We start from the raw sequence: 26,950 nt of genomic DNA, 5'->3' as shown, positions 1-26,950 counted from the left end.
TTGGCGAATTTGTAATTTTCCCTAAATAACCCAAATGTAAACTTCGCGAACACTCAAAACCCTACACCTCCACAAAGCATCCCGAAACTACAAAACCAACCCGTTCCCCATCACCACTGCAACACATGCCACACTTCAGACAATACCCCACTGCTCATCCCTGAACCAATAAACTCCACAAATGATCATCTCCACAACACCCCCATCTATGTGGAAACCATACCACACTATACTCAACCTATTTCAAGCACACCTCAGTCTGATGAAAAAGACTATATTATCAAGAATCTGGCTGCAGAACTCAAGAAGCTGACTAGCAGAGTTCAGGGTGTTGAAGGAAGCAAGGGGATTGAGGGACTGAATTACGAGGACCTTTGCATTCATCTAGATGTCGAACTTCCTGAGGGGTACAAGCCTCTCAAGTTCGAGATGTTTGATGGCACAAGGGGATCCCAGAGTCCACTTGAGGACGTACTTCAACAAGCTGGTCGGAGTGGGAAGGGATGAAAAGATTCGCATGAAACTCTTTATGAGAAGTCTGAAAGGAGATGCTTTGTCTTGGTACATCAGCCAAGACCCTAGGAAGTGGTCAAATTGGGTAATTATGGCGTCTGATTTCATGGATAGGTTCAGGTTCAACACGGAAAATGCACCAGACGTGTTCTATATCCAGAACTTAAAAAAGAAACCCTCAGAGACATTCCGCGAGTATGCTACTCGTTGGAGATCAGAAGCCGCTAAGGTTAGACCGGCTTTAGAAGAAGAACAAATGAACAGGTTTTTCGTCCGAGCTCAAGACCCACAGTACTATGAAAGGTTAGTGCTGATTGAAAGCTAGAAATTTTCCGACATCATCAAGCTAGGGGAAAGGATCGAGGAAGGTATCAAAAGTGGTATGGTCACTAACTTTGAAGCTTTGCAGGTCACCAACAAGGCTCCACAATCTGGTGGCACGTCCAAGAAAAGGGACGTGAGCGCCATGATGGTTGCACAAAGAACGAAATCCCCAATTAAATACCAAACCTACCTAATACCTCACTCACATATCAACCTACCCCAAATTACCAAGCACCCTCACCCTCCTACCAAGCTCCACCACCTACTTACTAATCACCTCCACCTCCCACATATCATCCCACTTTGCCCAGATATTCCCAACCTGCACATGTCTATCAAGCCTACAATACTCAACCCTCTCACTGTCAACCACCTCCCACCCGCCAAAACTTTCCTAGACCCCGACCAAACTTCGACCGCAGACCCCCCAAACAGTATACCGCCATTGCTGAACCTATCGACCAGCTGTATGAAAGGCTCAAAGTTGCTAGTTACATCACCCTTATCCTTTTTATAAACCCCCCAAACCCCTCCTAATGGGTCAACCCAAACAAAACCTATGGATAACATTCCGACATAAAGGGGTATACCATTGATGAGTGCCGCTCTCTGAAGGATAAAATCCAAGCTTTGATTGACAACAAGATCATCATAGCAAAGGAGCCAACTCTGAATGTTCACAACAGCCCTCTGCCTGACCACAAGGGTGATGGCGTTCACATGATTGAGATAGAGGACGATTGGGACCCCAAAGGGTCGATCAGATTGATCGCTGAAGGTGACGAGCCAAAGGAACCAATAGTCACACTTAATCCGATTGTGGTCCAGATCCAGCCTTCTAAAAACGTTGAAGTAAACATGTCCATACCACTTGAATTCGAAGCACCTTCTTCTGCAAAGACGCCAGAACCTATTGAGGTCGAGTTTGGGTCTCCAAAGACACCTGCACCATTCGAAGTGGATGTGTTACCATCCAAGGCAAAGGTACCCATCCCGGTGGCCATGACAGCCGTAACACCGTTCCACCCAAAGGCCATACTATGGGATTACACCGCTGAGGCAAGAAGGAAAGGGATACCCAAATCCGTAGAAGCAATTGCAGCACAGGGTATGACAAGAATCGACAGGGTTTATACCCCAGAACACCTAGCCGAGTCCAGTAAGCAGGCTTCTGGATAACCAACCGTTACTGAAACTGGACCTGATGATCTTTGGAGGAAGATACAAGCCAAAGAGTATTCGGCCATTGATCAGTTGAACAAAACGCCAGCCCAGATCTATATCTTGGCTCTGCTGCAAAGCTCTGATGCACATAAGAATGCCTTATTGAAGGTGCTGAGCGAGGAATATATACCCAGCAACATAACTGGAGGAGAAATGGCAAACATGGTAGGGCAAGTATTGGAGAGTCACAAAATCACTTTCCACGAAGATGAGCTACCACCTGAAGGTCTAAGCCACAACAAGGCCTTGCACATCACTGTGCAGTGCGAAGATCATTTCATCACCAGAGTCCTGATTGACGGAGGGTCCAGCCTCAATATTTGCCCATTAGCGACTCTCAGAACATTGGGAAAGAGCCTGTATGAGATCAAGGATGGAGCCATCAATGTCAAAGCTTTCGATGGATCCCAAAGGTCCACTATTGAGGAAATCAGTTTGTGTTTGCAAATGGGACCGACCTGGTTCGACGTTGATTTTCAAGTGATAGACGTCCCAGCATCTTACAACTTGCTATTGGGACGGCCTTGGATCTATGCCGCTGGGGCTGAGGCCTCAACTCTACATCAAGAAGTGAAATTCGAGTGGAATCACCAAGAGGTAATTATTCACGGCAACGGTAGCAATCCAATATACAGTCGCCAGACCATCCCAGCAATCGGAGAAAGAAGGAAGATAGGCGGAAAAACCTACCATCACATTGAGCGAGTCAACGTCGTGGACAAGGATAAATGGTAGGATAACAAAATTGAAAGTATACTAAATTGGTGTGGATATGAACCTGGCAAGGGACTTGGCAAGAATTTCCAAGGAATCGCTAAGCCTATCAAGTTGAAGAAACACAATACACTTTCGGTTTGGGATATGAATACACATGGGAGGAGTTCAACCACTGGTCACCACCATGGCACAATCCCTACTACCCGCTGGAGCATCCGATACCTCACTTAGAGCAGACCTTCCAGCCAGCCGATGTCATATATGGGTCGGAAGAAGACGAAGCACTGGCGGCGATGAGGAATTTGTTTTTGGAAGATGACAATATGGACTGTTGTATCATTTTCGAGGAGGAGGGGGAGGAAGGCCCTTCTATACAAGCTGTGAGCCGAGGAGCATGCCTCAACAATTGGTCCATCAGAACCACCAGGGCCCGGAAAGCTTCGGGGTAGCAAGGCTGAACAAAGCACCATGCATTATCTTTATTTTTTGCTAGTTGACTTTCTTTCCGCATTTTTAATATTGAAATAAGAGCTCCAATGTTCAAAACAATTATGAAATTTATCAAAGCATTTCAGTTTCTTATAAATCTTACTCTTATTACTTTTTATCGTTTACTTTATTTACACAGCATTACTATTACTTATCTTGATGAACCGACGATTGTGATGTGCGACGAAGCAACGCAAATAGATATGGACTCAGAAGAAGATGATATACTAGAAGAGGTTGTTAAAGAGGTCAAGGATTTTGAGAACAGACCTAAGTCTAACTTGGACAAAACTGAGATTGTCAACCTGGAGATACAAAAAATGTCAAAGAAACACGAATCAACATTCATCTGTCACCATCAGAAAAGAAAGAGTACACGGAATTTCTAAGGGAATATGAGGAAATATTCGCCTGGTCTTATGATGACATGACTGGTCTCAGTACATCTATTGTAGGTCACAAACTACCAACCAATCCGACATGTACACCAGTAAAACAGAAGCTCAGGAAGTTCAAACCTGACACGAGTTTGAAAATCAAGGAAGAAGTCACCAAGCAAGTCAAAACCAAGGTTCTCAGGGTAGTAGAGTATCCAACATGGTTAGCCAATATTGTGCCAGTGCCGAAGAAGGATGGGAAGGTTAGATTCTGTGTCGACTACCAGGATCTCAACCGGGCCAGTCCGAAAGACGACTTCCCCTTACCGAACATACACATTCTAATTGACAACTGCGACAAACATGAACTGCAGTCGTTCGTTAATTGTTTTGCTGGGTATCATCAGATATGGATAGATGAGAAAGATGCGGAGAAAATGACTTTCATTATGCCGTGGGGGATGTATTGTTACAAGATGATGTCGTTCGGGTTAAAGAATATTGGGGCCACCTACATGAGGGCCATGACTGCTATTTTCCATGACATGATACACAAAGAGATTGAGGTATATGTAGACGATGTCATCATCAAATCCAAGAGAGCCAATGACCACATGGAAGATTTGAGGAAGTTCTTCAACAGACTAAGAAGGTACAACTTGAAGCTGAATCCCGCCAAATGTGCATTCGAGGTTCCTGCTGGAAACTACTCGGGTTCATTGTGAGTCATCAAGGAATAGAACTGGATCCGTCAAAGGTCAAAGTCATCCAAGAATTGCCACCACCGAAGAAAAATAAAGAGGTTATGAGTTTCTTGGGAAGACTTAACTACATCAGCCGGTTCATAGCTCAATCCAATGTCATTTGTGAGCCAATCTTTAAGATGTTGAAGAAGGACGCCGCTGCCAAATGGACTGATGATTGTCAAAAAGCCTTTGACAAAATCAAAGAATACCTATCAACGCTGCCAGTTTTGGTCCCGCCCGAGCCGGGTAGACCTCTATTACTCTACCTTGCAGTATTGGATGGATCTTTCGGTTGTGTTCTAGGGCAGCATGATAAAACATGAAGAAAGGAGCAAGCCATTTATTATCTCAGCAAGAAGTTCACCCCGTACGAGGCCCGATATTCTCTATTGGAACGCACCTGTTGTGCCCTGACTTGGGTAGCTCAGAAGTTGAGACACTATTTCTGTGCCTATACCACTTACCTCATATCAAGAATGCACCCTTTGAAGTACATCTTTCAGAAGCCCATGCCCACTGGCAAGCTAGCCAAGTGGCAAATCCTGCTGAGTGAATTCGACATTGTTTGTATGACTCAGAAGGCAATCAAAGGACAAGCACTAGCAGATCATCTTGCTGAAAATCTCGTGGATGGAGAATATAAGCCTCTAAAGACGTATTTTCCTGATGAAGAGGTATCTTTCATAGAAGAAGACATTGCAGAATCTTATGATGGTTGGAGAATGTTTTTCGATGGAGCAGCAAATTTCAAAGGAGTTAGCACAGGAGCAGTCCTAGTATCAGAAACCGGTCGGCATTATCCGGTATCTGCCAAGCTTAGGTTCCCGTGCACCAACAACATGGCCGAGTACAAAGCCTGCATCCTAGGGCTCAAGATGGCCATTGACATGAACATTCAGGAATTGCTAGTGATCAGAGATTCAGAACTACTTATACATCAGGTCCGAAAAGAATGGGCAACCAAGAACTCCAAGATACTCCTTTATTTGCATCATGTACAGGAATTAAGGAAAAGGTTCACAAAGACAGAGTTCCAACATGTTCCCAGAGTTTAGAATGAGTTTGTCGATGCATTGGCTATCCTATCATCCATGATACAACACCCAGACCAGAACTTCATTGATCCTATCCCGGTAAAGATCTATGATCAGCCAGCTTACTGCACTCATGTAGGAAAAAAAGCAGACGGAAAACCTTGGTTTCATGATATCAAGGAATATTTGACGAAAGGAGAATATCCAGAACTCGTAAATCCTACTCAGAAACGCACACTTCGGAGACTATCTAACAACTTCTTTCATAGCGGAGGAATCCTGTATAGGAGGACTCCTGATTTGGGGTTACTAAGTGTGTCGACGCAAAGGAAACATCCAGGCTATTGGAAGAAATTCATGTAGGGACCTGCATCTGCATATGTACGGCTTTGTCTTAGCCAAGAAAATACTCTGAGCTGGTTATTTCTAGATGACTATGGAAATGGACTGCATCCAATATGTCCGAAAATGCCATCGCTGTCAGATACATGCAGACATGATAAAAGTGCCTCCAAACGAGCTTACTGCAACAAGCTCGCCATGGTCGTTCGCTGCTTGGGGAATGGATGTTATCGGACCTATAGAGCCTGCCGCATCAAACGGGCACAGGTTCATTCTAGTGGCAATTGATTATTTTACCAAATGGGTTGAAGCAGCATCGTACAAAGCAGTGACTAAGAAAGTGGTAGCAGATTTTGTCCGCGACCGTATTGTTTGTCGGTTAGGAATTCCGGAGTCAATCATCACTGATAATGGTTCCAATCTCAACACTGACATGATGAAATCCATGTGTGAAACCTTCAAGATCAGACACAAGAATTCTACAGTTGACAGACCTCAGATGAACGGAGCTATAGAAGCCGCCAATAAGAATATCAAGAAGATACTAAGGAAGATGATAGAGAAGCATAAGCAGTGGCATGAGAAGTTATCATTTGCTTTGTTGGGATACCACACCATAGTCCGCACATCAACTGGGGCAACTCCCTATATGTTGGTTTATGGTACAGAAGAAGTCATTCCCGCCGATGTAGAAATTCCCTCCTTAAGAATCATACAGGAAGCAGAACTTGACGATGCAGAATGAATAGAGAGTCACTACGAGCAGCTAGCTCTTATAGATGGGAAAAGAATGAATGCAGTTTGCCATGGTCAACTTTATCAGAACAGAATGTCCAGAGCCTTCAACAAAAGAGTCAAGCCGAGACAGTTTACACCGGGACAGCTGGTGTTAAAGAAGATTTTCCCTCATCAAGATGAAGCCAAAGAGAAGTTCTCTCCCAACTGGAAGGGTCCATACATGGTTCACCGAGTCCTAACCGGAGGAGCCCTCATACTTGCAGAAATGGACGGTGAAGTTTGGCCGAAGCCGATCAATTCAGACGCAGTGAAGCGATACTATGTGTAATCTTTATGCTTTCCTTATATGATGTAATTTGAACTACGCCTGACCTGATTCCCGTTTAAGGGGGGATACGTAGGCAGCCCTATGGGTTCGGTCATAATTCAATAAAATTTTCATTTCCCCCCGCTATTGGAAATTGGGGCAGAATTTTGAGGAGGACCCTCAAAATTCCGAAGTTGATTTCAGCCATTTATCATCAACAGCCGTTGGGAGTAGCAGCCCAGTAAACTGGGGCAGAATTTTGAGGAGGACCCTCAAAATTCCGGAGTGAGAGAAGTTGCAGTATCTTGGACCACGTCGCCGTCGTCAGTTCATCTAAAGAAAACTATTCTTAAATATGTATTTATTGTCACATTTCTTTACTAAATCATGCATGTATGTTACCAAAGTTGCTTCGTTTAGCAACGCTACCCCAATGATATGCCCAATATCATCGGAGCAGAGCCGGCGGAATACAAACTAACCTCCCCCTTTTACAAAACTCACGATTTTTCTTTGAATGCAGGCACTTGAGTTGCAAAATCATCAAATATACGATACATTCACGAGACTCACGTTGCTCAGAAATATAACCGTTGCACTTACTTATAGTTGCTATCCGCACACAGCGCTCCCAGCAGACACAGTACCCAACATTCGCAATATCTCGATCTGCTATCAGCTAAGAAAATTCTATCACCATTTTGACCTTTACTCCTTGCATAAGGCTACCTTTCTGCCTTCCGAGACTAAGCATTGTCTCCATCTGCATTTCCCTACATTGCATAAGGCTACCTTTCTGCCTTCCGAGGTTAAGCTCTACCTCCATCTACATTTCTCTGCATTGCATAAGGCTACCTTTCTTCCTTCCGAGACTAAGCGTTGTCTCCATCTGCATAAGCCTACCTTTCTGCCTTCCGAGACTAAGCATTGTCTCCATCTGCATAAGGCTACCTTTCTGCCTTCCGAGGTTAAGCTCTACCTCCATCTGCATTTCCTGCATTGCATAAGGCTACCTTTTCTGCCTTCCGAGACTAAGTACTGTCTCCATCCTGCATTTCTCTATATTGCATAAGGCTATTGTTCTGCCTTCCGAGACTAAGCATTGTCTCCACCCTGCATGGCTGAAATACCGCCACTTTATCGCTCTTGCGTCGGCTGAAATATCGCCACCTTCTATTTACGTCTTGCATCGGCTAAAATATCGCCACCATCTACATTTCATAGGTTGAAATATTGCCAAATTGTCCAAAGACGTCATCGTTCGGAGGCACCATTTGCATAGCCCGAGAATGCCATGCCATGGCCTGAGGACCTCATTTTATCTCTTGCATATCATTATTCAAAGGCATCATTCTTATAGCCCAAGAACATCATTTCATGGCCTGTGAATCCTTTATCATACGCTTCATGGCCCAAGACGTCATAGTCCGAGGACGTCATCCTAATCGTCTGAGGACAGCCTTCATGGTCCAAGGGGAACTTGCATCACGTTTAAATTTATGCACAATATATGCTCACTTGCAGGTAAACCGCCTAGCAATGGTCATCTCAGCAGGGGCGATCTCGCTCCAGTTCCCGCAGCCTATCAGACTCTGACCATCCTTCTCAACCCGAACATCGCATCCGCTCTTTGAAATCTTCATCGGTATAGTCTGCCAATGGATCCTGAACTACATATGGTCTGATTCATGTAAGACCAGGGATATGTAGGCAACTCAAAAACCAGAGCTCGGTCAAAATTCTTCAAAGCATTTCACTCGGTCAAATTGGCCATCATATCTTTACCCGGTAACTCTTTCATCCTTCCCGGGTAAAGAGGGGCAGCTGTTGATACCCAATTTTTCCTATGTATTTTAATATACAAAATACTTTCAGAATAGCATGTACATGCATAAATAATTATGCCCAAGAGTTCTGGTATTTTTTCCTAATTTTTTAAGATTTTTAAAATCAATTTATTGTCTATTAGAGAAGTACAAAATCCATATTTATTCCCAAAATCATCAATTTGATGAATGATTTATTTTATTCCCATATTTATACCAAAATATAGTTAAGATAATTTTTGTACATTTTTTACAAATTTATTTGGCATTTAAAAGACTAAATTGCATATAATTGCAATTATAGCCTATTTTAAGATTAATAGCATTTTTAATTGTAAAATTTGTTCCAGTATTTTAAATTAGTATTTATACATTATTAATTGGGTCAGTACTTTTAATTTGCTTTTGAAATCATTTTTACCATTTTTTTATAAAATAAAAGGGAAAAATTGGCTATTTAATATTTAGCCTCATTTCATTTCAATTACAGCTTATTTACATTTCAATTTTAGCCCTCAAATTAACCCAATCCTACCCCCAGCTGGATCGGCCCAATTTCATCTTTTACCCGACACATGACCCAATTAAAAAACCCGCCCGGATTCCCTTTTGATCCAGGCTGTTGATCATTTTGATCAACGGCTAATTCCCCCTTTCCTTTTTAATTTCCCAAACACCCCTAACCCTAATCACTTTCACCTAACTAGCCGCCTTTGAATCCCTTCGGTTCTTCGGAACCCTAGTCGACTTCCACCCTTTTCAACCGTTACTTCACCGGAATCCATGGCTTCTCACGCCATGGATGGCCTGTACTCACCCTCTCTCACCATCAAACCTAAGCTATTCGATGATTTGAAGCCCGACTCTGATGGTTCTCTTTAGATCCTACTCAGGTATATAGATCTATGGCCTCTCCGGCCATGCTTCGGCATATTCAAGTACTAGAAGCCTTTTCTAACCTCATCCGACTCAAGATCGGACCTTCTTTCAAGTCTTTCTCATTTCTAGGGTTTCTCTGAAGCCCTAGCTATTCGAGGTTTTTCTCTGTATGTTTTCTTAGATCCATGTTATATCTGTGTTCTACTGTAGTTTTAAAACGTTTTCCCCAATCTTCTCTTTCAAAATTTGTTTCTCTTCGATTTAGGGTTTCTGAAAAAGTTTCAAAATGTTTTCTCACTCTTCTTATTCTTTTCTTTGTGTGTATCTACCTATGTTATGTTCTTATGTTTTCCTTTTATGCCTCGCATGATCCTCCCCTGTGTTCTTATGTTTGCTTTCTTCTACTATGCTCCGTTCTTTCTTCTATTGGTTTCTATGTCATGCTTTCACATGTTTATCTTATGTGTTTGTTTAGCCCTATGTCCTTTTACTGTATTTTCTACTAAGCTCTTAGTTCTTATTTGCCTTCTTCTAGACTTTGTTCGAGTTCTTTCTAAACATGTTTCATCTACTGTTCTCTTAAGTGCTATGTTACCTGTTTTCTCCTCTGAACCTGTTTAAGTTCCGAGTTTTTCTTAAAATATGTCTTTATGCTTCAAATCAGTTTCTTCACTATGTTTGCCTCGAACTTGTTATTGTATCTGCTTGTTTTTCTCATAAGTCTCTGAAAGAGATTCCTGAGCATGTGTCAATTACTTGCCTCCTCCTCTTTGTATCTTACTCGAGTTGGAAACCCTAGGATTTAGGGTTTTTGGGCGAATTCTGATCTGGTGTTCGGACTAGGGTTCTACTATGAACTCTGGGCTTTCTCGGACTCGTTTCGAGTCTATGTACTGAACTTGAATTTCTTTGTTTATGACTTAGAACTTTTCTACACTAGATCTTTCTAATTAGCATGACAGTTCTTTCCTGTTTGACATATCTGTATGCTTTATATATGAAGAATTCTTCCTTCAAAAAAGGTTTGCCAATTTGTAATTGATTCAGAATTCCTTTTTTAATAAGGTTCGATTGATTGTAACTGATTTTCTTTAATTAAACCTTTCTTCACCTTTTCTGTATTCATACCAAAACTCAATTTCTGATTTTACTGGCTGTTGATTGATTGTCTTTCCTTATTTGCACAAACCGTGTTGATATCAAACTCTTTCCTTAAATAGTTTCTATGTATTTGGCCTTCTTGTACTACTTTGGAAAAGATTTTAATCCAATTCTTTCCTTAATTGTCTTCTGCCCATTTGAAATCAGAATCCCTTAACTGAAGGGAGATTCTGTGTGATTGATTGCAAACTATTCCCTTACCTTTTCTTACTTGTTTTCTGCACTATAAAAGGGGCACGACCCTTCTACACTTAGACAACCGGGAACCTTCAGTTCAATACTTCGAATTCAACACTTTGCACACACACCTTTTAGTTACAATACTCTTCCAATACTCTATTCTCTTTTGAGATCTTTTGTACTGTTTGCTTGCAATTTGGTTTACAAGACTTCAGCTTTCACTTATTTGTTTTCCTGAAACTGGTATGCCTTAATTTCGATTTCAGCACCATCCCTATGTGTTTATTTTACAGCTGCTACATTCCTGTCTATTTGTTGTACATGTTCTGTATTGAGAATGTTACTCTCTCTTTGCATCTACTGTTTGTTATGAACTCCTTATACCTCACTCCCTTCTATGTATTTGAGTTAAGGTGCATGGCCTGACAACATCTAAATTGCTGCTTAGGTCTGAACCTAATCCTCAAGGGATCCCAACTCTCAAAATGTGGCTAATAGGCTAGTGAAGGGTGTGCCAGCACTCCTGATTGCTGGGCATGACCACCAGCCTACCATGGATCTCCCTGATTTTCCCCTTGTGCACTTACACTTACTCTTAGATTCTAAGTTCTGCCCCCTCTTATGAGCCTTGCTTTGGGACCTTGAGTTCCCTCTGAACTTGGACATCTGAGGGCTGGCATTTTCACACTGTACTATGCTCTTAATTCTGCAATATATTTGGGTTGTAAGCATTGCCTGGAGTCCACTCGAGGCTCTTAGGGAACTTTGACACATCCCAAATAAGAGAAGGCTTTGGAAATCTGTTCCTGGAAGTTGGTTCACCTCATATTGTTGGACTTTGAGTCTGAATTAGGCTCCTTGGTTGTTGCTTAATTTCTGATGTAATTTCACCTTTTCTTAATTCATTCTGGTCTGTACTATGTTGTAATAACTTATGGGGTTCTAGTGAAAAGGGGAGGGTCACTTATGTATGCATACGGGTAGACATCACGATCTTAGGTATTTATTCCTGCAATCACAACCTGCTTTACTTCTGTATTTCATATAGAGATCCTGACTATAGGATTCTGCACTTCCATATTTCATATAGAAATCCTGAGTATAGGATTCTGCACTTATGCATTTCATATATAAATTATGCCTATAGGTTTTCCGCACTTCTGCATATATAGAGATCATGTCTATAGGTTTTCTTCACTTCCGCGTATCATATAGATAACCTGTTTATAGGATTCTGCATTTTACATCTATCATTAGACAAACAGTCATAGGTTAAATAATAATCAATTGCATTCTAGATACCATGTCTATAGGACGCCTGCACTTTCATAATCGTTTAAAACCAACAACACCTAGAAATCATGCCTATAAGAGTAACCTTTGAATCTGATTCGTGTATGTCATCTGCAAGTTTAAAATCAGTTGCAATGTTGTCTAAAATCTGCGGAACTTTTGTTTTTTCTATAATCAGTAAATTTTCTTTAAAATCAGAGCAAGCACTGTTAGATATCATGCTTATAGGTCTCACTTAGGCAAACCATTAGGTAATTAATTAACTGCATCAGTCTTTGATAAATTACAACCAGGAAAGGCTAATTCGAACTCCTCATCTGAGAAATATGTGATGAATCAGCCTATCCCACGCTTTAATTTAATTCAGACCATAACCAGTACTTGTAAGTCATGCTAGCCAATTTGTCTCTTTAAATGAGGAGGCCTGTTTGATCCCGTTAACTGTTACGTGTTCTCCCATACCTGCCTTATATGTTTTGATTGTCGCCCTACAATTTTATCCTTTTAAAACTCTGAAAAGCCAAATTTCCCTTCCATTTAGGACTAGTAGTCCCAAATGCCTCCGGGACTGATAGGATTGGGGCGGGTACTATCATGCAATAAGTAACGACACCATTCCGCGCTTTACTACCTTAACGGGGTGGAAAGAGTAGATATGGATATGATGACCGGTGCGCTAATACCACATGCAACCCCTCTCCTGCCGGGTATTTCATTGATGTGATCCATATTAATCATAAACCTAGGACCACCTCCCCTTTACCTGTCCTTATCTGCTTTTTTAGAATTACTTAAATCTTTCATAAATTCCTGCCCTCTTTGTTGTACCTAAAAAGTTTTCAATTTATTTGTCATGCAAGCCCCTCTATTTGAGCCCTTAATTGCTTGTTTGATTATGTGAAGTCACAATTGTAACATAGCTGGGAACCACACTAGTGGATCTTGAGGGGTGCCTAACACCTTCCCCTCGAGATAATTTTTAGCCTTACCCAAACTCTGGTTCTTCAAACTCAAACCTTTCTTAGTGTCCTAATGCACTTAATCATTAGGTGGCGACTCTTCAAGTTCCAAAAACCCAATTTCCAAAAAGGGAACGAGTTGTCCTCCTAAATGTCACAAGCCCGATTTCGCGAGAAAAAGGGGGCGCGACAGACACGGGGTGAAAAACCAAAAAAAATATCGTCTTGAGCGGTGATGCAACGTTTTTGCAGCTTCTCTATTACCGTTTCTTCTCCTTCTAATCTCAGTAGAAGATCTTAATTATTTATCGCAGTGCAAGATAAATAATAACAGTGGAGAGTGTTGCTTGCTTATAAGAATTTGCATAAACAAGAATATACAGTTTCATGAATACTCATATGAACTAACAAAAAAATTAACTTGCCTGATAAATCTGCAGCTTAATTTTCTCTATTGTTTCTTCTAATGATGATGGTATGTGTATTACTAATTTATCACTCTATTTATGTAAGCTCATCAGTAGGCTGATAATATTTTTCAACAGATACGATAAATGATTAGCAATTTATTGTGGTAACGGATGGCTATTGGTGCAGATGGAGAAAGGATGACAGAGAAATCCAAAAGTTTTCCGAACATCACTTTTGTCGCTTAAGTTAATGGTGGTGAAAATGCTTTGGTAGGTGATAAATTTCTTTAAGTCCCACGTTCATACTAGTCATAATAAACCATTTAATAGGACCCTAATTAAATAGCAAATTTAATTTTCAACTCACTCGAAATGATCCCACGCAAGTATCATACAATTAAATAGAGGGTAAAATTAAATAAACAAAATATGAATTATTTAATTGAATGTTTATTATTTTGCATCAGGGACAAAATGGTAAATTAACTTTTGAAGGTAAGAGATTCCTACTTTTAGTATAATATGATTATATCCTGATATATAACTAGATTTATTGTTATTGATTAGTTTAGTTTGGTGTTTTATTGTTATTCTAGGTTATGGATTTTTCAATTGTATTAACTAGCATTAGCAAAAGGTGCAGAGTTTTAACGAGGAAAATTGAATAAAAAAGACAAACAAATAAAAAATAACAACAATCTGAAGCAGATAATCCATGCCCAGCGGGATTTACCATATTACATTGTTCCTCTCTAGCCCCAAAAAGTGGGGATGGACCTTCCTATCCTCCTCCATAGGAGATCATCAATCTCAACCACATTTTTATGTCATGGGGTGCACGAAGCAATCATGCTCAAGTACATGCACATGGTCCTCACTATATTGCACTGATGAACAAAAATCAAGTACTCATCCTATGGCTCTCGAACCAAAAGAACAGGTGAAAGGAGAATTAGAGAATCTGCTCAACCTAGCTATGGAGCAGGTGGTCGAATTCTCAAACCTAAATAGTAAAGGTCTTTCTCTTCATGGAGAAGCAAGAGAAGAGGCATATTCTCAAATGTCCTATTGCATTACGCAAGTGCACACCCTTTCACGATTCAATAGTAGGAAGATGTGCAATGATTCTAGTACCCCCTCTCAGGAGAAATCCATCCCTGCATACGATGGCAATAAAGACTTGAACTTATCAGAACCCAAATGTCAACATGAATCGAGCCACTAATATCATTATTTGAAATATTTGGGGTGGTAACAATGACGAGTTCCGTAGGAATTTTAGGGAGATGTTTGTCACACATAAACCCTGCATGGTTGCTTTACTTGAGACTAAGATGGAAAATCATCTCCCTCTCATCAATGACTTTGAGTTCAATGAACTGATTGAGGTCCCTGAAGTTGGCCAAGCTGGTGGGATAATTATTCTCTGGGACCATACAGTAGTTACAGTACACAACTTTATACGAAGGGAAAAAGAAATTCATGTTATTGTGAAGGTACTCCCCTTATGAAAAACTTGGTTATTTTCCTCTATTTATACTAGTACTACCAGAAATAAGAAAAATATTCTTTAGGATAATATCAATAGCATATATGATAGTTATAAGGGTCCTTGGTTACTAGGAGGAGATTTTAATGATGTCATGACAGTAGAAGAAAATTTTGGGGGTAATCCTATTAATAGGAGACGTTCTAATTTTTTATGGTCCAAAATTAATAGATGTAATCTTTTCGATTTAGACTTCAAAGGTTATAAATATACATGGTCAAATAATAGGAACGTAAGAAAAGGCTTAATTATGGAAAGGTTGGATAAGATTTTCGGTAACCACGATTGGCTGAATTTGTTCCCTAATTTTTTAATAGTTCATCTACCAAAAGCTCATTTTGATCATAATCCACTTTTAGTACAACTTATCCCTAAATCTAATGTGCCTTTAATAAGCCCTTTAGGCTGGAAAGCATTGGGTGTAAACATCCAGATTTCATAAACCCAGTCTATCAATGCTGGAAGGATAAGGATTTAAGCAATGCTTCCACGACTTTTGAAAGATGTGTAAATATTTGGAAGAACAATACATTTGAGGATATTTTTCAAAAAAGGAGGAGGATTTTAGCTAGATTACAAGGTATTCAATCTTCTCCCCGTCATACTACTAGTTTCTTTTTACAAGGCTTAGAAAAATCCCTTAAATATGAGTTCAATAGTATTCTAAGATTAGAGGAGGACTATTGGAAGATTAGATCAAAAGTATTATGGATTAACGAGGGAGATGCTAACACCAACTTTTTTCATATAATGACCTCTAATAGACGAAAGAAAAACAAGATTATATACTTTAAGGATGACTCTGGGCAATGGATAGATAATCACTCCTCTATAATGAACCATGCTCTTAATTATTATAACTTTGTCTTTACCACCTCCCGTGATTGCTCCAATAGGAAGAGTATTATGAGTGACCCTTGTTGCTTCTCTAGTTTAGACTTATCCTCTCTTGACAAACCACTTTTAGTAAGCGAGATAACTAGTGTTGTTTTTTCATTCAAGTCATTCAAAGCCCCTGGGCCTGATGGATTGCACTCTTTTTTCTTTCAAAAATATTGACATATAGTGCATAATTCTGTGATTCAATTTTGCCAACAAGTATTCTCCAACCAGTCTATCCCCGAAGATATGAATCACACTTACCTTTGTCTTATTCCTAAAGTTCCTAATGCTAATAATTTAAAGAACTTTAGGCCAATAGGATTATGTTACACAGTGTATAAAATTATTACTAAAATTATAGATAATAGAATCAAGCCTTTTCTAGATAAGATTATTAGCCCTTATCACACAAGCTTTCTAAAGCATAGAAGAGCTAACGATAATGCTATCATCATTCAAGAGCTGTTACTAAGATTCAACAGAATGAAAGGGTCAAAAGCTAATATGATCCTGAAAATTGATTTTGAAAAAGCTTTTGATCGATTGGAATTGTTGTTCATCTTTAGAATGTTGAGATACTTTAGGTTTCCCCCAATGATCTCAAAGCTCATTATGAGTTGTGTCTGTACTAATAAAGTTGTTGTGCTCGTCAATGGCTCGAGAACTAAAATTTTTTGCCCAAATAGAGGGATCAAACAGGAGATCCAATGTCCCCATACATTTTTATTCTTTGTATGGAGATGTTTTCTCGATTAATAAACCATCAAGTCGACGTGAATAAATGGGATCCCATTAGCCTGCATAATATGGGGCCAAATTTATCACATCTATTTTTTGCAGATGACCTCACATTAATGGTCAAAGCTAATAGAAAATCATGTCATACTATCTTGAATGCTCTCAAACTTTTTTGTGCTCTGACTGGGCAACAGGTCAATTACACTAAATCAAAAATTTTCTTCTCTAAAAATTGCCTTACAAATGATGCTGACTTGATTGCAAACCTTTTCGGCATCAAAATCATCTCTACTTTCGGGAAGTGCGTAGGTTTTCCTATTTTGAACAGGAAGCCAAAGCCCTTAGACTATCAATTCATTATTGATAATATGCATTCTAGACTATCAAATTAGAAAACTAAATGCATGAAAGGAAGGACAACCCTCGCAACTTCAACACTCAACTCAATTCCAAACCATGTGATGCAATACGCTTTTTTACCTTCAAAAATCTTGAAACAAATTGATAAGGTGCAAAGAAATTTCATTTGGGGATCTTCCGACACTAAAAAGAGACTATATCTACTTAGTTGGAATGTGCTTCTAAAAGATAAAGAAGCTGGGGGGTTGGGCATAAGGTCTGCCAAATCAAAAAATTTGGCCCTTCTAACTGGTTTAACTTGGTGACTCTTATACTACCCGCATGTATCGTGGGTCAAGGTCCTTGTTAATAACCATGCATTTAGGAAAACTAAAATCAATACGTCCTTTATTTGGAGTATTGTTCTGAAAGGTTGGAATTACTGCAATCTTGGAATTCTTTGGCTACAGAAAGCCAATTCTAATTTGGATATTTGGATATCCAGATGGATCCCAAATATTCCTTGCCTTAAAAGTTTATTAAAGGTCGCTTGACCAAAAGTGATATATCTCTCAAAATAAAAGATTTTTGTAAGAATAATAAATGGGACCTATATAAAATATCCTTCAATCTGCCTAAAAATATTTTCGATAATTTGTGTATCATTTCACTACCCTTGAAAAATAAAACCAATGATATCTCTACTTGGTCTGGCAACAATAGTGGTCTCTTTAGTACGAAATCCTGTTATAAAATTATTGATGACCCCTCCTCTTCGAACAAAGACTTCACTTGGATTTGGAATGTAAAATGCCCCAATAAAATTAATTTTTTCTTATGGCGGTGTTTTCATGAAAGGCTTACTTGTAGATCTTATCTTCATCACATAGGTATTAATGTTGACGTAATATGCCATGTGTGCAAAGCTTCTACAAAAACTATAACTCATATTTTCTTCTATTGTTCTATTGCCAAATCTTTCTGGTTTAAGTTAGGAGTGTCCAATATAAACATTCCTTCTACTACTCACTGGCTATGTTGGGTAGGAGATCTAAATTTACACACACCTAGTTTTCATGTTAACTGGTCAGAGTTCTTCCCGTTTATACTATGGAGTCTATGGATTAATAAGAACAAGAACAATCACAATAATATGGCTTTATCATTGGCTACAAAAAATATTATTCATTATGCTTTGGAATATAAATTTCTATCTGCCTCTGATAATAGTATCACCAAGAATTGTACTATTTATATCAAATGGCATAAGCCACCAAATGGTTGTTACAAATTAAATGTGGATGGTTCCTTCAAGGAGGAAAACCTTCAATCTGGTTTAGGTGGCCTCACCCGAAACACCAATGGAAACTAGATTGTGGGCTTTACAAACTGCACATATGCGGCATCTCCACTTTAGGCAGAATTTCTAGCACTGAAACAAGGCCTCCAAATTGCTTTGGAAATGCAACTACAACCACTAGAGATTGAAGCAGACTCAACGGAGGCGATTAAATTAATAAAAGAAGGTAATGGAGTATTTAACGATCTTATTTATGACTGCAGGTTGTTAATGTTACAACTAAAATACCTGGCTATTAGACACACCTTCCGTCAAGGAAATGCAGTTGCACACATATTAGCAAAGGAAGCTTCCCATCAATCCAAGTTGAATAAGATTACCCGCTTTGCAAGGCCTTCCATTTTTGTTAACTATGCAGTGGAAAAAGATAAACTTGGTGGGGTTCTTTTTGTTAATACGCTAGCAAGTCTAGGTAATCTGAATGTCCTAAGTAACATCACTATGAATTGTAATATGGTGGAACTAGTTTAGTATTAATTTAATGTTTCTATTTTCTCAACAACAAAAAAAAGAACAGTTAATTAAAAAAATTAATCCAAAAATCTCATATAGGTGCTCGTCATAGCCTAATTTTTAGTTCTCACACACTACAAAAAAGGTGAAACCAATTTCAACGCCAATTAAAAAATTTGGGGTTTTAAATAGACTTTTCGAGGGACTTTAAATAGGAAATAATATAATTCAAAAGGGAAATAGCAACAACAAATAGTTTAAGTACAAAAATTACAAACGCGGATAATTTAGAGGAATTATACCTAAAACTTAAAATAAATTGTACGTAACCTACTACGTAAAATAAATTGTACGATGAGAGGTAGAGGGAGACCTAAGAAGTATTGGGGGGAGGTGATCAGGCAGGACATGGCACGACTTAGGATTTCTGAGGACATGGCCTTTGACAGGGAATTGTGGAGGTCGAGCATTAAGGTTGTAGGTTAGGGAGAAGTTTGTGAATATTACTACAGCGCACTAGAGGTAGACTAGCCATTTAGGAGTTAGACTTAGGATGTTACTGATCAACTACTAATGCAGGGCTATATCTGTTGGATATTAGTATACCTTACATCCTTTTCGTATTTCCTATATTTCTTATATTCTTGTTATTTTGTTATGTATTTTATGTTATTTACTATGAGTCTATTGATAGTACTAATATATTGTCTCTTGTTGCTCTCTTGAGTCGAGAGTCTCTTGGAGACAGCCTCTCTGCCCCTCGGGGTAGGGGTAAGGTCTGCGTACATATTACCCTCCCCAGACCCCACTTGTGGGATTATACTGGGATGTTGTTGTTGTTGTTGTACGTAACCTACTACAAGTTAAATTGCGCCAAGGTGAATTTTTACGGTGTCAATATATGCAACTTAAATCCATATTAATAAGGGATAAGACATGGTGCATTTCCCAAAATGTGACATCTAGGGATGGCAATGGGGCGGTGAGGGTTTGAGCCTATGCGGGACGGTGCAGGTTTGGGCATGTGCGGGTGCGGTGCAGGGCGAGGCGGGTTGATTTTTCTTAAAAGAAATTTTTGCGGATTGCGGGGCGGGGGCGGGTCAATATTTTCCTACTGTAAATTTAGTTACTCGCATCAATCTCGTCTTCAAGCTTTTCAATCTGTTGCTTATACCATTTTTTAAAAATATTCACGTGTATCATTATACTGTGTTGACTTTAATTTCCAAATATTTTTATTTATTTTTCCTGCTTCAATCTAAATACCTTTGATTATTGTATAAAGCTCGAAATGTTCGAAAATGACATTAAACATTAGAGGAACTTCACTACTCCTATGTATAAACTACTTTGACTTTTTTAAAATATTTGACCCTCTCAAAATTAAAAAAATAATAATATTTTCCTCTATTCTCCATACCGTGAGACTTGAGAGTGCTCTTCGTCAACCATTAAAATGCATCTCTAAAGCTTTTTATGTTATGAAGAAGGTCTACATATATAGGATTACTGTTATTGAAAAACCCAACTATGTTAATCTGTTTTGCATTTTTTAGTTATTGGCATTAAATTCCTTTTTCTTACTCTTTGGGAGTTTCATTTGATTCTTTTCTTTATCAATGTTCTAGATTAATCTTATGGTACAACTAATTATTTTCATTATCTGTAAAGTAAATTTTGATTTAACAATTTGAGCATGAATTGGTTCTTATCTTAAATTTACTCATATAACATATCCGTGTGAATATCACAAATCACAATTTATTTTTCTAGTTTTCTAATTATCACATTATCGGAAATATCACAAGAATGGACCTTGGGCCTTGAGACAATATGAAGATGCTCCAACTGGTGTATTGAAAGTTTCTAAAAATAAGACAATTTGAAGAAAAAATGTACTGAAAAACTTAGTGGGGCGGGTGTGAATACAGGTTGAAATTTTGCGGGTTAAACCAGAACCCGCCCTGCACCTGCCCCACTTGCCATTCCTAGACTGACATCTTTATCATCATATCCCCTTCTATTCTTAATTCCCATCTTAGCGAATCAACGCATTTAGTAAAAATCAATTACAAATTGAGAAATAACTACATCCTACAATCGTATTCCAAATTACACGGAAACTCGGCAACACCACATGTCATCGAACACGAGTAAAGGACAACTTAGATTAGACAAGTAGTACGGCCAACGACCCCTGCCAATTGTTTAGCCCTGGTAAATATCTGCACTCTGACCTCATTCCAAAATTGCACCATCAGCTCATCACAAAATACATATTCCAAAGAAAGAAGTTAGTGGAAAAAGAAGGAAGCTTTTTCTCGTCAGATATTGACGATGGCCAAAGCTAACAACATTTTGAACATATGTTTGCATGTCAATTTCATTTGCACAAGAAACAAACATCCACATGCTGGGAAATCATTCTTTTCCTGTAGATATTAGACTGTCAGGAAAAATTTCAGATCACTAGTTTATCAAGTGAAGAGCTTGAATCCACCGCTGAGAGACATACAAGTATAAGAAGGCAACCTATACAATGATAGGGAGAGATGTATCTATGAAAATTTGCAACCAAAAAGACATTTTTCTTTAGAATCCACACTTCCATATCTACAGCAAGACATAGAAAAACTGCTCATAACAAACTTCAGCACAACCACCTTAACTGCCTGGAGCTGAGTCTGATAAGCCGGATGACGAAGCAACTGTAACAGTTTCACCTACCACCGTCTTCAATTTTTGAGATGAACTATCGCCCGAGAACCCAGAGTCCGACACGTCACCAATGTCAAGAGTGTCTGGAAGCTTTTCAGAAAAATCACCAGAGTAAAGCTTTAAGAAGAAAGAGAACAATTTCCATCAGAACCATGAAGTTAAAGCACCTGAAATCAATTCTATATTGGCACTATGAAACATCTACTAGATGGAAATTAAAGGGACGCAACTTTGAAATGGCACCTTTCCTACCACACTGCCTAACCTTGCACAATACATTAGTTCCTGTTTCAGAATAGCTGAACAGAAATAACAGCTGGCCGGGTAACTAAAGTATCATTATTTTCCCTCAGCTGCAGTGCTGCACTAAGGATAGAAAAGATATGCTCCCTCTTTGCATGTGCCCACCCACCCCACCCCGGTTTAAAAGACTAAAAGAGCACATACTTCCCTAACGACGGAAACTCCCACATTAAAAGCCACAAGCTTACTTATGCCTTCCGAATGTTATGCATTTCACATGCTTGTCTATTTTGCGGCCAAAAAGGGGGGAGGGAGAGGGAGAGAGAGAGAGAGAGAGAGAGATGAAGCAGGAACCATGGGAGAAATTTGTAGAGTGCAACATGTAGAGACTCCCAAGTCCCTACGAGTATCTAAGAGACTAAGACAATAAACCCGCCAAAGGAATCCAGAAGAGCAAAAGTGTAAATTAGGAAGATTTAATGTACCAAAGAACTATTTGCCCTCTTTCCCCAAAACATAGTTCCAAAGAAATCCAGAAGAACGACAATGTAAATTAGGAAGATTTAATGTACCAAAGAACTATTTGCCCTCTTTCCCCAAAACAATTTCGTGAGAAAGACAACTTAATTACTGTTAGTAGCAATTTCCAACCGTAGATAGATCATTGGGCTTATTTGATGAGGCAAAACAGCATATAAAGGAAGAGAGTTGAAGGAACATTATTTATGAAATAACATAGTTATTTCCAACAACACAGCTTTTGCAAGTCCTTTTTGGAAGAGGCAAGTAAAAGCTTCTCCTAGTCTTTCAAATTATGTTTCACTTTTTAAAGGCTGTCCAATCTTCATCCAGAATATTGTTAATAATTTATTGGCAAGGCATGATAATAGCATGAAGAACTGAGTGCATAGTGGACGCGATGAAGGTATGCTTTCGTAATGAAACTCCATCAGAACAAGAACAAACTTTTAATGCCATGAAAAACACAATCTACTTATATCAGATTTCAAACATAGAAAATTCACCTCAAGCTGATTCAGCATGTCAACAGCAGCATCAAGATCACAATTGTTTGCTAAATAGACCTCAGAAAGCGATTCATCTGACATGCCAGGAAAAGTCATCTGAAGATAAGCCAAATCCATGTCGGATTCCTCGTCCAGAACTTGTTTACCCATAGCTCCTGCAGGACTATGTGATGGTGAGCCATAAGCTGAATAGTCCTTCAGTTTGTACTGATCAGTAGTTTGGTGAGTCTGCTGTTGACTTCGACCTGCTGTGACACCAGGTGCCAACCAAACAGCCTCACTTCCACTCTTGAACTCTTTTGGAGAAAATCTAGCTTCTTTGTTTCCATCAGGTGCCCCTCTTCTCGAAATAGGCACATACGATTCTGCATAAGGATTCAGAGTTGATGTTCCTGTCTTCATTGGTGCAGTGCATATAGAGCTCACTGTTGAAAAAAAGGTAAGAAGGATAAGCAACCGCAGTAAGAGCATTGACAACGGATATCCCAAACATATAGTGCAAAATAAGAGCATTGACAACTAATATCCCAAACATATAGTGCAAACTAATAATTACTTTTGACTTCTTTTTACATATGGATATGAGCTGGATTCAGACTGCAGGAGGCTATTATTCTGTTCAGGGAGAGTAATTTTACTCATAAAGGTATCTAAAATTAAACACAAGAATAAGGTAATATTAAAAAGGGTAGTACTCCTCAGCATAGCTGAAATGAACTTCTGACACAAACAGAAATGCGAATTTGGCACCACAGATTAACTAAGACATCAATAATGTTTTAATCTATTAGCAGAGTCAAACTCTGGTTCCCCCTTCCTTTGCCCAGATAAAAAATTGAGCTAGATCGAAGACATGCAATTAAAAGGAAAACATCTTCTCCGCTTCTCTCCCCTCTTCACTATTTCAACACCTTAGTAGAAATATGCTTGTTGGTCACTGAAGCCTGTCACGAGCCCATAGATTTATGGGTACACTTCACTTGGCATCTCTGCAACACTCTACTTCACAGAAGATCTGTTCAATAAAATGCTTTGGAAATTTTATGTCACGTTTAATTTCTCAGATAATTATAGTACTGAACTTATATGTATTAAGAGTGTGCTTCATTTCACGCTTTTCTCTTTAAGTCACATGGACCTTGCCGCTTTTTTGCGCTTTCCGCTTTTAAAAACACTGATCTTTCTTTATTTATCCTAGCTCAAGCCAGAGTTATGAAAGCAAATCTCAAAACTAGTCCTACATCTCCACCAAGTATCCACTATTCACCGATCAGATCCAAAGATTGAGAAAAAGCTCAAGCAGATAACAACAACAACAACAACAACCCAGTATAATCCCACTTAGTGGGGTCTGGGGAGGGTAGTGTGTACGCAGACCTTACCCCTACCCTAGGGTAGAGAGACTGTTTCCAAATAGACCCCCGGCATCCTTCCCTCCAAGAACTTCCCACCTTGCTCTTGGGGAGACTCGAACTCACAACCTCTCGGTTAGAAGTGGGGGTTGCTTACCATCAGAGAAAATTCAAGACAGCAAGATCCACTCTGCAATAGTTTGAGTAGATATAAGTTACAAAGGGATAGACTGGACACATCCCAAACCAAATAAGAGAAAATCAAATTAAATAAGAGGTTAATAACAAAATCACTTCATTCTATCGGGCGTGGGGTGGGGGGATGGGGGGAGGGGGGACTTGTTTCTTTGTTTCCAAGAAGTTTAGTCTTATTTAAGAAAGGAAGAAGAAGGAAACTGCACTCTCATGTCTTAATAGACATAGTCCAGGTTACGAAGTAGATGCTTTGACGAGTTTCTACCAGCACTTATATAACTGATGATGGTCATCATCATACAACCAAGCGCAATTCACTCGGCCATTTATATGCAAAACTCAAAAAAGAAAAAAGAAAAATACAACTTATTCATTTGCTTACTTCGGGAAATTTGTAGCCTATCCAAGTTCTTCAAATACTATTGTGGAGTTCCTAAACAAACTTAACTGCACTTTCTCTGGACAACAGCATTTAGGGTATTTCTTTGGATTTCACTCACCAAAGAAAGAAAATCAGGCTAATTCAGATGCTAAAAAAGCTTGGAGAAGGGGAAACATAGGGTTCTCTTTTGGGGAGATATTTTTTCTGATTTAGGTTTCCAACTCATGGTTTTCTTTTTTCTTGATAAAAAGCAATGCATCTAGTTCTGAAAAAGCAGTTACTCACATTTCTCACTGGAAACTTGAGCAATAAATGACAAACGCATCTAATTCAAGAAAGGAACTTACACGTTTCTCACTGATTTGCTTAGCCGATAAAAGATGCATCTAATTAGAGAAAAGCACTTACTCTGGAAAAAAAATGGATCAAACAATAAAATACAACACAGAATTAGTCCCTGCATGAAGACACTTTGTTATGTTCAGAAGTTTGCATTTTACCTCTAATTCTAATCAACTACTTCACAGAGAAAGAAATTTTAATTTTGTTTTGCCAAACATAGTTCCTTATCCCCCACCCAAAAAAAAAAAAGAATACACTATATGTTGCGCCAATCACATTAAGAAGCAAGTCCACATCAAAGAGCTCCAAGAGATAGCCATAAGCCAAAAAAGAAAATATTGTTTTTCAAGTGGTAGATCAATAAGATATCAGACGGACTGTATCAATTACTTACATTTTTTAGACTAAGAAAACATTGAGAAAACTAAAGTACAGTTCCTTAAGTAAATAGGCGACAAATTGGATGTCAGTCTCTCCTGGAAATGTCAACAGACATGAAGATTTTTACATGTGATCCAAAGAGTTAAAAAGAAATTTAAACTACCACAACATGAGGAGGTCAGACATGTAGATTATTTGACCATAGCTGGCATCGACCACCGTCTATTCTTTCCTAAAACGTCACCAATACACAACGTCCTCAAAGTTTGCCAAAAAAATTAATGTGCATTGCTAATGAGAGACCTAAAGAAATGCTCCAACTTCAACTAGTACCCATGCAAGCCAAAAGCTTGAAGATGTCATACAAGTAGGTCCCTAAAGTCTAAACATCAGGAATACACAACTTTCTGGAAGCTCAGCCAAAATATTATACTGTATGATGCGCTTAGCTATGAATGGACCTAAAGAGACGTTCTAACTTGGACTCGCATTCGTACAAAGCAAAAACTTGAAGCATACAGAAGATTTGAAATAAATAAATTTCTTAAAGTTTGCTCAAAAGGCCTTGTACTACATGGAATAGACACTCATTGAAACAAATACACAGAATAGATCTCGCATACTATCTGCACAAATTAGAGGCAAATCAGCAATAACAACAACTACAAAAAAAATCTCGAGGAAACCTCCGTAACTACCTATAGCCAAAAGTCGAGACGCTCTCACTTTGCATAACATTCGCATAAAAATAGAAGCGAACGAATCAAAATTCCAACCCTAAACATACAACTTACACTGAAACAACTGCGAGCCGGAAATAGAGAAGAGATACCAGATGATCAGATACAGAAAATCAAAGCAAAAAAAACGATAAAAAATATAAATAAAAACGATACGAAGATTAAAAAAAACAAAGTGAAAAAACTAAACAGAAATTTTACGTGCGTGTGCGGACGAGCAAGGGAGCGATCGATCAGTGATCGCAAGAAGAAAGATAAAAGAGAAAGAAATTCACCTTGGAAATCGAGGAACAGAGATCGATGAGCGATATTCAAACCCTAATTTCGCCGGGAAAACGAAGATAGAGATCGATCAAAGACTTAAAAGGGAATCTCCTTTCTCTCTGCGAAAATGGAGAGAGAAAGTGCAATAGGTCTTCTGTCGTTCATCACTAAATTGACCGAAGAAAATGAGAAGAGGGAAGGGACCGGTAATTATTTGGTCCCTCAGGTTTAGGAATATTGTAACTTTGGCCCTATATCAAGAAGTCGAGTTGGAGTAGTGATTTATTAAGTGTTAGCATAATTATTTAAAAAACTACTTAATAATATTAACCAAGAGAAAACTATTTGACTAAATTATTATAATCTACCCATAAAGATCATAAATAAACATTGAAATATTTTTTTAAAAAATTATTTTAGATTATTTATTAGAAATAACTATTTGATCTCTTATAAAATTACTAT

At 38.8% G+C, this 26,950-nt stretch overlaps 1 protein-coding gene across 3 annotated transcripts; it reads right to left on the bottom strand.

Moving 5' to 3' along the window:
* Nucleotides 1-21,251: 21,251 nt before the first annotated feature.
* On the bottom strand, nt 21,252-26,656 carry LOC107759782 (polyadenylate-binding protein-interacting protein 6). Of its 3 annotated transcripts, none has more exons than XM_016577792.2 (4): nt 26,497-26,648; nt 25,106-25,215; nt 22,827-23,254; nt 21,252-21,675 (listed from the first exon to the last, which is right to left on the bottom strand). In XM_016577792.2, exons 3-4 carry the CDS (start codon nt 23,229-23,231, stop codon nt 21,505-21,507), a joined length of 576 nt encoding a protein of 191 aa, XP_016433278.1. In that variant the 5' UTR covers nt 23,232-23,254; nt 25,106-25,215; nt 26,497-26,648; the 3' UTR covers nt 21,252-21,504. The 3 variants fall into 3 exon arrangements, with proteins under 3 accessions (XP_016433278.1, XP_016433277.1, XP_016433276.1); XM_016577791.2 differs by lacking the exon at nt 25,106-25,215 and adding an exon at nt 24,339-24,371 and having other exon boundaries at nt 26,497-26,646; XM_016577790.2 differs by lacking the exon at nt 25,106-25,215 and having other exon boundaries at nt 26,497-26,656.
* Between the last annotated feature and the right edge of the window lie 294 nt (nt 26,657-26,950).

Source organism: Nicotiana tabacum, chromosome 1, assembly GCF_000715075.1.
Source record: "Nicotiana tabacum cultivar K326 chromosome 1, ASM71507v2, whole genome shotgun sequence".
Lineage (NCBI taxonomy): Eukaryota > Viridiplantae > Streptophyta > Magnoliopsida > Solanales > Solanaceae > Nicotiana > Nicotiana tabacum.
The sequence above is the reverse complement of the archived record's forward strand: the minus strand, read 5'-3'. Positions and strand labels throughout refer to the sequence as shown.

Excerpts from the sequence above, each read along its gene's own strand:
- LOC107759782 (XM_016577790.2), bottom strand. The coding sequence starts at position 23,231 with ATGAAGACAGGAACATCAACTCTGAATCCTTATGCAGAATCGTATGTG. Across the intron at positions 21,676-22,826 it reads ACATGCTGAATCAGCTTGAG|CTTTACTCTGGTGATTTTTC; the intron begins GTGAATTTTCTA and ends TTCTTCTTAAAG.